This window comes from Mercenaria mercenaria, chromosome 1 (genome assembly GCF_021730395.1).
Source record: "Mercenaria mercenaria strain notata chromosome 1, MADL_Memer_1, whole genome shotgun sequence".
In the NCBI taxonomy this organism is placed as follows: Eukaryota; Metazoa; Mollusca; class Bivalvia; order Venerida; family Veneridae; genus Mercenaria; species Mercenaria mercenaria.
In genome coordinates this window covers 41,329,758-41,346,364 of record NC_069361.1, presented here as the reverse complement: position 1 = coordinate 41,346,364, position 16,607 = coordinate 41,329,758, and the positions used below count along the sequence as shown (strand labels likewise).

At 33.2% G+C, this 16,607-nt stretch overlaps 1 protein-coding gene across 1 annotated transcript in view; it reads right to left on the bottom strand.

Annotated features, from left to right (window-relative positions):
• The window catches only part of LOC128556671 (uncharacterized), a 29,311-nt gene extending 16,373 nt beyond the window's left edge, over positions 1 to 12,938 (bottom strand). The window contains exons 1-14 of the mRNA XM_053542307.1: positions 12,782 to 12,938; positions 11,967 to 12,125; positions 11,217 to 11,472; positions 9,773 to 9,936; positions 9,428 to 9,592; positions 8,816 to 9,068; positions 8,071 to 8,237; positions 7,660 to 7,821; positions 5,837 to 6,095; positions 5,425 to 5,588; positions 5,109 to 5,282; positions 2,711 to 2,963; positions 1,285 to 1,448; positions 881 to 1,057 (exon numbers count right to left, since the gene is read on the bottom strand). Of these exons, the coding sequence (XP_053398282.1) occupies positions 881 to 1,057; positions 1,285 to 1,448; positions 2,711 to 2,963; positions 5,109 to 5,282; positions 5,425 to 5,588; positions 5,837 to 6,095; positions 7,660 to 7,821; positions 8,071 to 8,237; positions 8,816 to 9,068; positions 9,428 to 9,592; positions 9,773 to 9,936; positions 11,217 to 11,472; positions 11,967 to 12,125; positions 12,782 to 12,788 (2,524 nt within the window). The 5' untranslated portion in view covers positions 12,789 to 12,938. The remainder of the gene's footprint in view (positions 1 to 880; positions 1,058 to 1,284; positions 1,449 to 2,710; positions 2,964 to 5,108; positions 5,283 to 5,424; positions 5,589 to 5,836; positions 6,096 to 7,659; positions 7,822 to 8,070; positions 8,238 to 8,815; positions 9,069 to 9,427; positions 9,593 to 9,772; positions 9,937 to 11,216; positions 11,473 to 11,966; positions 12,126 to 12,781) is intronic.
• Between the last annotated feature and the right edge of the window lie 3,669 nt (positions 12,939 to 16,607).

Here is a 16,607-nt window from a genome sequence, read left to right as displayed (position 1 = left end):
TCTTGGTATATGCGAGTAATCATAACCAAATAACAGTTTCATACAATGACACAATTTGTAAATCACAATTAAGTTGAGTACATTAGTTTTGTATCTCGGTCATTATGGTAAATCATATGAACTGGTGGACACTTGAAAATAATTCATGTCACAAAGGTCACGCTAATTACATTTCTTCCTATCGTTTATACAATCTTAGGTCTAATAAATGAGAACATACTGTTTCGTAAGAATTGTGTCGAAAACTTATCATTAGTGCAAGCACAAGTATGACTACAACAAGGCTATATATATCAAATAGCTTTTGTTCTCGCGTTCATAGACCTTCCTAAATAGAGCAATTCTGGCAGTGTATGAATGTATGTTTATGCAGAAAATACGTTTAAAAAGTTAAACAATTAGACAACAAAGTAATAAAATGAATAATATTAATAACTATTATGATGCATTCGCTAAATTGAATTTTCTGTAAACATTCTGAACCGATGTATTACTTATATACGAGAATGTCCTGTCGAATAGAAGGAGTATTTTGAAATAAATCAACAAACTAGACTGACAATTATCTATCATTTTATAGGCAATTTCTTGAGAAAAGCCTGTGCCTTTGTAAACAACCCAAACACTAGCATATGTCCTATAAACTTTATCAGCAAGATGGAAACATATGTATCGTTTAATTTGCATCATGGGATAGTTGTCGGTTTATAGAAGAATAGCAAAATGTGACAGTATCGCAATTATTGCACTGTTAATAGAATATGGTGAAAGCTTATCATAGATAAACATTTGGGAGAACTTCTGCTTTTCAAACAATGCATGAAAGTTAAGACTGATACTTGGCGAATGTGAAATCAACGCTTTTTTTAGATTCCATTACCATTTTTTATGCCACCTTTGACACTGAAAGGATGAATCTTGACGAAGCACTGACTTTCGGAGAGGAAGTCTCCAACTCCCATGTCGTTATAGAGTACGTCAGTGGCATAAGCTGGCAAATTGCTTATGTTAGTTATGTCTTCTTTGAAGTTACTCATCCAGTTAGATATTGAAAATGCTTAAAAGAAGTAAAACTTTTACATTAAAAATCTGTTTTCTGTTTGTAATAAGTAATAAGTCATTGCATTCAACATATGGTATATATACAGTCTAAATAAACAAAAGTCTCCAATATAAGGGCATAAACAAATTTACTGCCTATCCAAACGTCTTTTTGCAATAAACGTTTCGTTTAATAGCTGATATAGCAAAAGGAAAAAAGAAAAAAAGAAAGAAAACATGTACCTTCTGTGTTGTCCGCTTTCATTCCCCAGTCACATTTTACTTTCTTAACTTTCGTATTCCGGAACACTGTATAGTTAAGGCATGGCAAATGCGATTCGAAACATATACTTATGTTCATGTTGAGTAGGTATTTTCTTTCCTCTCGTAAGTCGTACACTTGGTACCTGAAAATTTGTGTAATGTTACAGAACATATATTTAGAGACATACCCTTAACCCATATTACTATTTGTTCATTCAACGGAATAGTGCATTCAACAACATTTGACAATCCTTATCCTATTAGTGTTAAATTGATCAATTGGAAAAGTAATCCATCTATGTTACATGCTGGACAACATAACACAATTATGCTGCACAACATAACACAATTATGCATCCAACAAACTCCTAAGATGACTGTTCTTGAATTTTCTCTCTTTTCTAGCTATCTCGTCCATACTTTGACGCACATATATAGGTAGCACAGAATACTCCCCTTCCAGCAGAAGTTTTCGTGGTTTTAACTTTAAAAAATCATCTGTTTCTTGACAAGTTTCAGTCAAACGTGTTTTACTTTCCCCAGATGATTTATTGGTTTTCTAGACATAACTTACTTCACAAATCACTAACCACTATAAACACCTTAGCCTATAAGAAAGTTTTGTATAATATATCAGATACCTCTATCGAAAGTTCGCACCAGCAACTTGTATATAAAAATAAATAGTGCACTTGTCTAACGTACAGTTTTCAAGAGTCTCTTTATCCGATCGTATAGTGTTTAAAATATAGCTAACGATGTTTTCTGCCTTCAATTTCAAACAAATTCAATTCAGTAGTTTTTTTCTTGTATATCAGAAGGAAAATGTCTATTCTTCTCAAAACATTCAGATTTTAATAGAAATTCAGGTGTTTTTTTTTTTCTTTTCTGGCATTTGTTTAAATATGTGTTGATTTAGTTTGTACAGGATAGCTTTGGTCATTTTTCAATTATTTGTTTAAATTCCATATCTAAACAAACTTCCAAGGATTTTTTTTACTATAAGTCACAGTTAGAAGTCTTTCTGATACATTCAGCTTTTCAAAATATCTCTCATATACTTTACATTCTCTGATGTTCATTACATACACACTGATTGAGTCATTAAAAGATAACTTATGATGACATACGAAAATAACCAAAAAAAAAAATTCAAAATGTAACAGTTTGCATGTCAGCGAAAAAGTAAATTGATACAATAATTAAAGTCAAAAATTTTAACATATCCTCTATACCCTAAACCCCGCTTTACCATAAAGCACTGTTAAGATAATGGTTCTCCGACGTTTAATTTCTGTATTTCTAAGCTGAATCAACGGTTGCTTTTACTAACTGCTTTGTGAAAGATGTAAACCGTAATGTTCAAAGTTAACTGATCCGAAAAAAAAAGAAAGAAAGGAATTACCTGGCATGTGCTATTCCATACAGCCAAAATTCTTCTAAGGCTCCATAATCGTATTCTATTAAGATAATTTCTTTCTTCAGCCGTTCTATTTTTATTGTAAGTATTTGATTGCATGTATCTATATCAAGATCTGCTTGAAGGTTATATCCAATCTGCTTCAAAGCTACACAACAACTTACGGATGTACAGTAATCTAGGAGTGTACATTGTATGCCGTCAAGTAACAGAGGAAGTTGAACTGTGTACGGACATTCTGTAACAGAATCCAGATGTTTAAAAATTGTCGTGGAGACATTAGAATAAGATAGAAAGGTAATTTTAACGTTGACTGTTTCCTTATAAACAGAAAGCATGACAAGTGACGTGAAGGATGTCTTGACATGGTACAAAACACACAGAATACAAACTGAGCGTCTCAGCATAAACGTTTTGTTGGGCCGCAATGGTAATGCAAAATAAAAATACAGATATAGTAATTACAATGACAACCAAGGAACTGCTTTAAAACAGTATCAAAGTTGATCATTATTATGCATTTCTGAAGGTCTAGTACGTTCAAACGTAGTGTAATCCATGTTTATACTAAATGACAGCGTTTGCTATAATAAGTAAAAGAGAAATATACAAGTGGTATGAGGTAAAGATTTTAGAGCATGATGGGTATAGCTACACCTTACATACAAGATACAAAATATCTTTACCTTACATACCAGATACAAAATACTACCAAGTTTAAATCAGATCTCTCACAATGCTTATTACCAAGCATTGTTCTTTTCTGGCAAATAGTCTGTGATTCAGACAAACCATCAACACGAAATCCTTTAGAACGCGTCACACTCCGATCCTGCATCTAACCATCCCACAGCCAATTAAATCATATACTCATTTAGCTAGACTTGCCGCTGTTAGACAGAAACATTCTAGGATTCGTAGGAGTCAGTTATCCCCCGAGGTCGTCCAAAGGAACTAATATTAGCTATGAGAAAGCAGTGTCATTTTAACTCGAAATGTACGGGCAGAGAGACAAAATTATGAAAACTTATTTGAAAACATTGTTACAAGTTCCAGCCCCTGTGTATACAGTTACTAGTCTGAAAAAGTTCTATGATACGGAGACTTGCATCAGGGGACTATATTCATTAAGCATTAACGAGACTACATATGGATCACTCTTCACACCCGTCGTTCTTCAGAAATTGCCGCCAGAATTGAGAACGAAAATTATAAATGCGCGCTATCTTGGTGTTTAAATGACTTAATGCAGTGTTTATTGAATGAAGTAAATATTATAGACGCCTGATACCCCGCACGAATTGTTTGCAACAGCACCTTTTCTGACGAAATCTAATATCCACAGACTGGAGAAAAGAAATACTAGTATACAAAGATCTAGTGAGAAATATACTGAATATAACCTGGAAGGTAGATCCCTCGGAATCACCGAGAACAACGCAAACAGTGAGAATTGCAGACTCGGTTTGATTGAGTCTGTTCATGAGCAGTAATAGAAAATGCAACACTGCTCACGCCCCCTAGCACCAGCTTAAGCAGTATTCAATTTTCAATCTAAACGAGTTGAAATCAATGATCCCGAATGCCCAGAAAATATAACAACACTGAAATGAAGTCGGGGTGACTTTTTACGGCCGCCACACATACAAGGATGTGTGTATTGTGAAGGAGAGCACTCTAGTACATGTAGAAACTGGTCAAAACTTAATGATCGGGAACACAAACTAAATATTGTAATGGAAAAGCAGCTGCATTTTAACTGCCAATGAAGTTAAAAGTTTAATGTCTGTAAATCCAAATTCAAATGCAAGATATGTTCACACAGACATCATGCTAGTGTGTTTGAAGGAAAATCAACGCTAAAACCCAGAGATTAATCTACTGAAACCAATAATACGAAGAAAACCAAAACATCGTTTCTTCTCTCAGTAAACATCTTTTCTTCTTTACCCGTTTACTTAAGACAGCGGTTTCCACGTTAACGTCACACTAGTTCCACCATCGAAACACCCAGGTCACGGCACAAAAATGACGTGGAGACATTGAATTAAGACAGAAAGATGGTGTTCGTTTGCCGTTGACTGTTTACTTCATTACCCAGAAAAATAACAAGTTACGTTATGGACGTCACAGTATTGTAAATACAGCGCGTCACACACACACGTGACTACAAATAGCTCGTCAACATAACTGCATTGATAACTTAAAGTGACAAACCTTTTTGAAACACATAAACACATAGCAATCAAAAGTTAGCTAAAACGCTGTGAATTTTGATAATTTTATACTGATTAACAGATATTATTATAGCATATGCAATCGGTATGTTAGGTTAGATAAACACAGTGATGCATAATGCATAAATTCTTAATGGTTATATTACCGCTAATCCAACCATTTTGATATAGTCCAGTAGTCAGTGTTTCTATAATGCATTCATTTTCTTTGAGATAAGCACTGAGTCCTAAATCTGCAAGGAGCTGATTTTTCTGTTTTACATCTAACGTGGCATTTGTGCTCAGTCCATGATCTGTCATCCATGAAGAGAAGGAAAACTCTGAAATACACTTCAATATGTTCATCTGAACTTCATCAATTTTTCATAAAAAATACAATGTCATGCAAACTATTGAATGAGCAAAATATATTTACTAGGCAAAATAATGTTATTAATCTCCCTCATAAAAAAAGTTTCTCACCGGGAATAGTATAGCCTTTAACTGAATTGCAGATCTGTTTTGGTAACCGTTGATTCTTAAAAATGCTGTACTCGTTTGAACATACATCATTAGACTCCCAGCATTCTTCAAACGTCAGAGAAACCAGATATTCATTCTTGCTGGTTATGTCATAAATAGTAAACCTGAATAATGACAAGCATACTTTTTATTACCACACTTAAATCCTCAGCTTAGCATTATAACTAAATATTATTACATGTCATACAAGTGTCCAATAACGAAATGTACAAAAAAAAATTATCATCAACAATTTTGAAAACCTCATTTACTATGGCTTCTATATGATCTGCATTACTCCAAAGTAATTTGAGTAATCATGCTTGTCTAAAGGAAAAAGATCACTTTAATTATTACAAAACAAAGAGCTTACTTCAGTCGAAATACTCCTGAAAGCCAAACATACTCTTCTCGGCCAAAATCATAATCGATCAAACTGACGAAATATTGAAGCCGTTCAATACCTAGAATCATCGTCAATGCACATGGATCTACATCTATATATACTTTGATGTTTCGTTCCATCAGTGGGATTGGTATACAACAAGAAGCTGAAGTACATTTTGTTGTCAATGAACAGGAAATATCTTGCAGCTGCTGATCCGGAACGGAAACATTGAGTGGACATGCATCTAAAACGAATGAATTTAAATTGTATTCCCAACACGATTGTAATCAAATCCTTTGTTACTGTTCGCCATTATTGTACCGACACAACGTTATACAAACGATTATTTTACTACAACCATCTATTATTAAGCTGTAACTTCCGTTCTTAAAATAATGAACACTTTATAAATGGACAATTTTTTAGATAATTGACAGGTACAGCGTGAGCATTGTGCGTCGAGCGATGCTAGTACACACCATAAAACTCAGGGGATTTATAAATAAGAAATGAAATATATACATCTGGCAACGATTAACGGGAAATGATAGCTGCAACAAAATATTCTTCAATGAGTTTGAAATATACAGTCCTACCTAGAAATGCAAGGCAAACATTTTTCGTTACAGGATAGTTCTAAAAAAAAATCTTTTTTTTTTTTTAAATTACTCAAATTACCAAATTTCTGAGAAAGGTCAAACACTAGATATACTTTTAAAATTTGTGTAAACTGGTTTCCTCAAATACTTCCAGGATATTTTAGTATACACGTTTCGTGTAAAACGGTTGTCAACATTTAAAGAAAAATACCTTCATCCTCTACGGCCTTGTTTTACATTTTAGTTTCATTTTCAAAAAGTGATAAGTTGCTATAATTTGAATAAAAGTAGTTGTCTTGGAGTTAATAGTTAAATGGTTATACCCTTGGTGACAGTTAGAATGTTGCATTAGTTCAATTTCTCTTAAACCGCGTCCTATCATTGCTGAATCAAACAGAATGAAGTGAAATGGAAACAGAAGATAGTTCACAATAATTAAAGGATTTCAAAAGCAGAAATAAATTCAAATGTAATGCTATACTTAAATTCAAATTCTGGACAGTCAGGATCCATTTCATCGTTTTGCCTCAAAGAGCTATTTCAACAGCGCACGTGACTATCTGAACCCTGCATAATATTTGCTTACAAACCAAAAACTTTATCACAAGTTAAAAAAGAAGCATAATGTACAATTAAGGCATCTTTGACGCTGAAGATTTACGAAGGGTTTGAACACGTTCATGCAGAAGGGTTCTGAAAATCCTGTTACATGCCAAACTAGCACTAACCTTCCTAAGTAACAAAAGTTTTCAAAATGAAAGGATGCGTAAGCTATAAAACCTATCCTTTAAGATCACCTTTTAATGTCAATAAAAGGTGTGGGGTTAAAATGCAGTCTCAAAATTAAATTTGTTTCTTACATACCTGCTTACTTGTAATATCTAACTTAAAATGGGCACAACTTTCAAAAATTCGTTAGAAAGAGTAACGAATTTCCAAAGGGTTTATCTAAGGTTGACAGTTTTGAATCTTTCAGTTAGTAGTTTCTAAAAAGCCTCTTTACTTTCAAATGTTATCTTAATGTATGTTCCCTTGGTGATCTGGCTTCTGCAAAGTTATCTATTACATGTATTTAAGGTTCATGGGCTTTGAAAGCAGTACCGTGGACCTTAAACCGATTTGTGGTATATGCCTTTCCTCACTCTAAACCCCAATTATGTTATTAAATGGCAGGAGAGTAAAAATATTAAACAGTGCGAATTTAATTACCTCTATTCCAGCCGAGTTGATTAAACGGTTCTAAACCAATAACACAAACATTAGTTTCCAGATACTTAGTAATGCCGAGCTGGCTCATCAAAACTGAAGCGACATTCTTTGAAACTGGAAAGCTCGCATTGGAAATGTCCAACCATCTCTTTAAGGAAAAATCTGCAATATTCAAAGCTTAGGTCATCGTTAAATAATATATATTATCTTTACGTTAAAAATTAACATTTGTTCCAGTGTTTTATATAAGAATGATCAGCATGAGGTAATCAAAAACGTAGTGAACAGACTTTCAAATTCATTTGTAATTACAAGTATAGTGTTGGAGAGTTGTCGCTGATTATCAACTAAAGACGTAGAAATTAATCATGATTTAATTAGCATTCCGGGAAAGAAACATGTCGTACATACCTTTTATTTCGTACTCTTGTTTCAGTTTCATGAAGCAATTGGGCTTTCTTATTAGTGTATCATGTAATATCTGAAGGTCAATCGGGCACACCGTTCTGTGCAAACATATCGTAATTCTTAAGTTAACGATGTAAAGTCTTTCAACATCCAAATCTTCTATGCGGTATCTATAAAATACATTTCTACATTCTCAGCTTAAATAGTTTAACGACTTGTTTATAGGGCAAATCACTGTTTTATTTTTAATTTAACCCAACTTACCCTCCAGCAATAAAATCGTGTTCTTAAAATATTATCATAAAAGCTGATTTGACGATTGTTAGTCAATATGTGAGATATAGAAAACCTAAGATAAATCGTCAAATAAAGAAATAGCTACTCAATTAAATAAATCAATCTTCTTTGCGACAAAATTCTTAGAAACCTGTAAACCTAAACCTACAGCAATGATTTCCATTGCCGTTATCTAAATCATGTGATAAATACGGCAGTGCAACAATTCAAAGAATCACTATAGAAATTCACAGATCTTTTTTTGTGAGGCTTAGCATTACCAGCAAAATGTTTTATAAAACATACTTTAACTTAAAATACAACAATATGTTAAAACATGTCTCTGTACTATGATTGAGGCTACTTCTATATTTAGTAGTAGTTATCTTTTATTCATTTTGATGTGGCTTCATGCGCTATCATTCATTATGACCTAGTCAGTTATTGTTAGATACAAATATAGCTAGCATACCTTAGAGATACCACTCCGAGTAAAGAAAATGTATGCTCTGTTGCGAGGTCAACATTGAAGAGGTTATTCTCATATCTAAATTGTTCAATGATTATTGTATATTTGTAATTGCAAGGGTCAAAGTCGAATTCAACTTTGAAATGTTGATTGACATATGGCGTATCTAAACAGCACTCCAAATGAGTACATTCTGATGATAGTCGACAAGCTGCTAAAGGCATCAAGGATGAAAAGGGTTTTGCCATGGAACAGTCTGCAATAGAGCAAAGTGTTTGACACTGAAAAAAATATTATAATGAAATCCGGGTTTATTTTTCAGTCAGAACTCTTAAAATTTTGAATGAAGTACCCGTAGCTTTAGAAAGTCATTCAAATATTATATATAGATAATTCAGAAGAAATGTGTATTTAGATTTTTAGATAAATATGAAAGACACTCGAATAACTTTCATTACCAAAAGCATTATATTACAACAAAATATAAAATACATTTGGTTTCCTAAACAAATATGTGAATTATACGAAAAACGTGTTTCCTGAATTGTTAGCGAGACATCCTTTTCAAACACATTGAATTAAGATTTAAGATACATGACGTGGAGTACAATGTACCTGTATCTAATACATCTTCTTCATATATTCTATCTTGCAAATTACAGGACGGCTGAAGAAGAAGTGTGTCAATCCCAAGCGTTTCCATTAAATATCGCGTCCCGTGTACAGAAAACGCATCTAAGTCTAATCCCCTGTTATACATCCAGCTAGTGAGATTGAAATCTGAAATATAAATAATACGTAATACCACTTCCTCAGACTCGACTTACGCACTTCGTGGCATCTTGATATGTGTGCAGTAAAAATGAAATTATTTATTTTAGATATCAATCTTTCCAAATAGCCCAATTTTTAATTTTAAAATGAAGAAGCCTTACTCCGAGCTATTTACAATGCGTTTACCTGCATCGATAGAAGTATCTTCCCAGTTGCATTGTTCTTTCTTAATTCTTTGTTTGTTCAAGATGATACCATCAAACAAGCACGCCGATATAGCGTCGGGACAAACGGATATTTCTAAATCGATGATGAAGACATTTTCAGCGGAAACATCATAAATTGCATATCTATAAAATCAAACGAAAGACTCAAATACCAGATATATAACTACATATTTCGAGAGTCATTTAAACATACCCGTCAAACAGCCAAAAAGATATTTTCTTCACTGGATGATGATTTAAGAAACACATTAAATAATATTAAGAAGTTTGCACAATTTGTTAAATTGCACTTTCGTGGTTTTCTTTTGCATTTAATGATTATCTTTGTCATGGCTTTGCTAGGTAGCGACCAATGGTCATTTTTAAAAGTTAAATATTCCCAGCTATGTAAGATTTTAGGACTTTTCTCAACCACAGAAATGCTGGGTATAAGCGTTTAACTCTAAACAGAACATTCATTTTCAACAATTATTAAGAACAGTTTTCAATATCGCTAAATTTATCTCTTAGATATAACTCATTTACACAAACGTATGGCTGAAATGTTTCATTTTCAGGAAATCTAAACATAAACACTTCCGCTCATTTACGGTACCAAATTTGTTTGATTATAAACTAGTTTGTAATTATTTTATTTTATAAAATATCAAAACACATACACGGTTCATGTGAAAAGGGTCAACAGTCAGACAGTAATATAGTGTAGTAATTAAGCTAGTCGACTTATGAATCCAAATGTCATGGGTTCAAATTGAAGCGAACTATTGTTGAGTTGGTAGTATAAAATTGTTACAATAAACATAGGATATTTGTTTGTTTCAGTGTAAGCTCAAGGTTTATTTCAAAGAGTAAACATCATATGCAATATTTTCACGAGTAGCTACTCCTGAAAAAGTAAATTATGGTGTTCACGAGTGAAGTACAATTCGATCTTACATGTAAAACAAAAAAGTCCATTTCATTTTATGACTTTCAATAGTTTAAACCAAATTATTCCGATTTTACCCGCGAAACCTGACCTGTATTGCATCACGAGGTCCCAATATCATGACGTCAGAATAATGTCGAACAGTTCTGTGAAGTTTCAAAATTTGCTTAACATTATATAACGGTTGCGCGCCAATCTTTATGCTCGTTTATGTGTTTATATACACCTATGTCTTTACTTAAGTTTATTTTGCAAGAGTTTTCCAATTATTTATGTTTAAATTAATTTTCGCATTCAAGTGTAGGTTCGAACCGGTGAAAAATAAAAATGATGTTTTTTTCTGCTTTAAACAATGAAAATCATTCCAATATTTCAACAATTAAACAAACTTATTGCAGCAATAGATTTCTTCATACCTTGCAGAAGTCATAATACGTAAATGCTAAACGAATTTTATCAAGACACAGACACTTACTTCATAGAAATTATGCCAGAAAGAGAAATTGTGTCAGCTGTACCCCAATTATAGCCACTTAATGGAACAACTTTCTGTAACTTCTCAATAGCAATAAACATTTGAAATTCACAAGGTCGAATGTCAACATTAACTGTAAATGACCGCCCGAGAGACTTCAGCATCACACAACAAGATATGTTTGAACAAGAACTCTGAAATCCACAGAATAAATCGTCGTTGTCCTCAAACCAGCGAGGTACATCCTGAGAGCACTCTGAAATGTAATATTAGTTATAACAAATATGTCGTTTGCCATTATTTCATCCATAAGCTTAGCTCAAGAGCCCAGACCTACGGATCATCTGTTCGATGCCTCAGTTAGGAGCTTATTCTCTTGTACAATTTGATAGAAGACACTGTGAAATCATTCATCCTCCATCTATGATTCACGTGATCAATTCGATAGTAACTTGCGGAGAACAATTTAGTACTGATTAACTATCAATGAATACTGTTAGGTAAACTGTCCGCAGTTACTAAATTTAAACACTGTTGACAGGCGGAGCTAGACCCAAATAAATAAACGTGCAATGTGATATTTACTTATGGTAGGATAAAATACACACATCTGTCATCAACGTGAAAAGTTGTAACTTATGTCAAGAAAATTGAATTCGTAATCATTTTAACGTATTTGATAAGTTGTTTCTACATGTAGATAATTTAACAGCATGTAACATTATGCAACAGTTTCTAGTTTGTACGTACCCGTAGCTATCATGAAAGACTTGAAATAATCTTTTGTGCATTGCGATGCTAAGTATTGTGATAGTTCAAGGTGTTCGAAAAGTTGGTCTGACAATAACCCTTCTATGTTTTCATTTGGACCTAATCCATGATCTTCTTTCCATGTTGAAAGCGAGAAATCTGTAAATATATTTCTTGAATTAGAAATAATTTCACAAATAGTGCTTTTACTCAACTTAGTGTTTGACAGATAATGATAAAGAACACATTAACATTTTCAACAACACGGTAAAGTTATTTTATCATGCTTTGTTTAATGTAAACATATTCCGTACTAGAACGTGTATTCTGAAAATGAAGTAAAGTACTAAGGTACTTGTATAAATTCTATCTTAGATTGTTTCCTAATTCTTATTACAAAATAAAAACTTACCATTTGGAAAATCATTGATATTTTTTACGAGATATTGTTACAGTTATAGAGTTACTAGCATCCCTCGCCCACAGACATTTTACACAACACATTCACTAGAGTAAATATTTATTCTTCGGACAAGGAAAATGACCTATATATTTTAAGTGCTAATTGTCATCTTGATGTTGAGTCTTACAACACTCCGTCTATTTATAGAAAAATAACTATTTTAACGGAATTCTAAAATTTCTTAATTGATGGCAGAGTATTGCACCAGACACAAACAGTGACGGACCTACTGACTGACAGACTGAATGAACCCGGCGAACAGATGGACGCAGCCTATTTACATATTACATGGCACTTGTTATATAGGAAAAGGGCGGGGGACAAGAGAGATGTTTATATAAATCGAACTCACCTTTCATTTGGAAACTTTTGTCCCATGTGCATACTTGGGTAGATATTTCCGTTCTATTTAATATTGCTGCGTCCAAAACACATGTACTGCTATTCCAACATAACTTTAATCCATAATCTATGACAAACAAGTTATCCACCGAGATAAAGTCAAACTTGATTCTGCAAAACAACCTCAAAAATGACATTCTAGTATATCTAAAAGAATAATGTATACACACATATACATAAGTAGAGAGCATTCATACCAACTAATCACCACTAGAATATATCAGTCGAATGACGGTAAAGCGCCTAGCAGTACAAACGAGGATGTACATTTCAAACAAGCCCACTTACCAAAAAAGAAAATAATAATAAAATGAAAAGATTAGTTTCGATGCTACTTTATCTCTGTCATAATGTCTCACAAATCAGCTGACATTTTAGTTTTAATAATTTGGGACCAGAGAAGCTTTTGTTTTCTTTCTGTAAAAGTTCATTGGATCGGATCGCAAGGATACACGAACTCTTTCTTGCATAACAGTGTCTTCTCGTCATTGAGCAATGCTGTTGTAAAGCTGACCAGGTGCCGCACCTCAGTATTTGCTTTAGTCATATAGTTAATGATTGCATCATCTTTTAGTACAGGTCTCTATACAGTGAAATGCAATAATCTTTCAAGAAATATTTTATTCTTCACGTTATAAGCTTTTCGAAGAGAAGTATTGCTTAAGATTTTTGCAGGAGCTTTCATTTTCCGTAAATTTTAGGTCCCAAAAGGTTTTGTTTTAAATTTAAAGTGTGAAAGATATTATTCGTATGAAATTGTTCTACAAATCCAGTATTGTTCGTAGATTATGTGAACTATATCTGAATAATCGCTATTTGACGTTATTGACTATTCCAAAATTTTCCCGAAATCTTTGTATTACGAAACGCGAACTATGAAATTCAGGCGTTGTCCTGTAAATTATATAATGGTTCACTGAGATAGCTCTGTAATATGACGGTCTATTGATGTTATCATCTAACATTACCAGTATATTAGCTTAACATAATTCCGTATTCCGTTTGGAAACGTGAAACTATTCGATGTTTATTATTACTTCCTTGTATCATTTATATTTGGCAAGGCATTGTATGTGTTTTTTTTCTCGTGTCTCATATCATGTCATTCTTCATTTAAGTCATGACTATAATACGCTGCAATCAAATATTCTGAATTATATTCAACGTACTCCTTTTAATGTACATGTAGTTTAATTCTGATATAATCATGAGCAAAGATATATTTTTATTATTGAATACACTATAATAATAAAGACATCCAGGGACACATAAGTGTGTCGCATTGACAGTAACATATGATGTGTATTGCAAATGACTTTACGGTGTAACGGTCAGCTTTTTCCCGAGTAAATTTCTTCCCCAGGAAGAAACTGACTGGTCAGTTCTTCTTCCCCCATCCCCAGTTATCACCCCACCCCCCCCCCCCCACTCATCATTATAAGGGCGGGAGACATACTAGTCAATACTTTCACCCCCGTCAATTTTCCTGGCTAGTCAGTTTTAGTGAACTGGAACTGGTTATTCTTAAATAGCCTGTTTTTTTTATTTCCGATTGTGTTTTCGTTTGAAATTCATATAAAATAAGAAATATGTGTCATATTTTGTGTAACATAAAGAAATGTTTTCAAATGAACTTATTTCTATTTATGTTATATATTTTTAATTGACTGCCCTTTTCCTGTTTCAATTTCTTCTAAGGTAAGGAAATTACTGCTGGTCAGTTCTTTTCCCACTTAGCCAGTACTTGACCAGTTAGTTTGGGGAAGTAAGTTCCTCCTCTCCTCCCTTGCTAATACATGATTTAATGGACGGGGAAATAAATTAACTTGTCAGTTCCATCCCAATAGCAAGTATTTGACTTGTCATGTGAGGATATATTGATTGGTCTGTTCTTTTCTCTCTAGCAAGTACTTGACCTGTCAGGTGGGGGAAGAAACTGACCAGTCAGGTCTTTCCCACTAGCAAGTATTTGACCTGTCAGATGGGGAAAGAAGTTGACCAGTCAATTGTTTAAACCCAGCAAGTACTTGACATTATTATGGTCTGTCAGGTGGGATAACAAATTGACCAGTCAGTTGTTTAACTCATTAAGGACGCAGGTCGCATTTATGCGTTCATTGTAACTCTTATCGAGTACCGCATGTCGTATTTATCCGTCAAAAGATAACAGGCGTATATGCCGAGGATCGCATAAATGCGCTATCCTCTAGATAGTACTGTATGCCGCGTGACGTGATTTTACGTTTGTAAGAGTACTAACGATTGGGCAGCTGTCAAAGTCAACCAATGAAAATATTTTACTCTAAAGATTTATAAAACCCGGAAGCGATCGAAACAATCAAAATATTTATTATTGAAACATGTATTTTCAACATACTCATCATTAAATATCGGAACTAGAAAGTTATTTCTAGCAGAGTCATTCTTTTTGATTCAGTTTTTTAAATTTTATTAAATAAAGTATAATTCTGTTCTTTCATATTGTTATTTGCTATAAAGTTTAGCAATAGATGATATTTGAATAAATATAAAATAATCAAATAATGACTGTTTTCCTATGTCCAATCTTTCTTGAATATTGCAGTTTTCCATATTCATGTTACTTCAGTTGGCCTGTGAAACAATTTTGCAAATTAAATAATAGTAAATTTTAAATAATTGAATATATCATAAAATGTAGTATCAGATGTGAAAATTTCAGTTTTATTCATCTGTTAAAAACAGATGTTTGCCCCTAATATTGATCAAAGGATGCCTAAATCTTATCGATTATCTATTATCAGTGAAAAGCCACAGGCATACAAAGCAGATAAATTGATAAGTGGCTCAGGAATGTATCGGAAAATTGATACCAGTAATTAAGCGGCGATATGGCTGCAGGTATTAATGAGTTAAACCCAGCAAATACTTGACATGTCTGGGGGAAGAAATTGACCGGTCTATTCTTTCCCACCTAGTCGTTACTTGACTTGTCTAGTGGGAAAAAATTAACCAGTCATTTCTTTTCCCCCATAGCCAGTACTTGACCTGTTAGGTTGGGGGAACCTATTATGATAATTTAAATGGTTTTATGAAGGACTTGGACATTTAATTTATTAGACTGAACTCACCATTAATGGTGTTGATATCAGCCTTCCTTAATGTTTAATGAAAAAAAATAACCATTCGTGTTACACATGTGATAAACTCACTCTCGTTTACATATTTGGTTTAACTTTTGCTTGTTGATCTGTTTCAAAAAGAAGACAATGCTATCAACAATAGAAGTGATTGCTTTATGATCTAAGCAGTATCTCGGAAAGAATTATAAAGAAGCAAAGTTCTAAGGTTGTTTATAAAATATCATATGATTGAGGGGTTGCTGAAAAGTATGAGACTTCGTTTTTATATACATATTTCTTTAATAAAATAGACTTAGATAAAAATGCATTCATTTTTATTGATAATAGTTTTGTCTAATTTTTGAAACAATACAGACAATGAGAATTAAACAAAAAAAATAATATGTGAATGAGGGTGAGTTAATCTAATGAGTAGTTATATTACATCAATTTTCATATTTTTGCATATTCATGGTGAGAGACAGGTATTTATATTTTGTTTACATAGAATAATCTATTCTCCATTGTGAAGGAAGTCCTACGACATATGTTAACTCTTTCGGCACTCACTCCAGATGGAACCAACCTCGAAGAGAGAGAGAGAGGCATGTGTTAGTTATGATGCCTTGCCTAAGGACATCACCGCATTGGTTCTGACAGGGCTCGAAACAACTA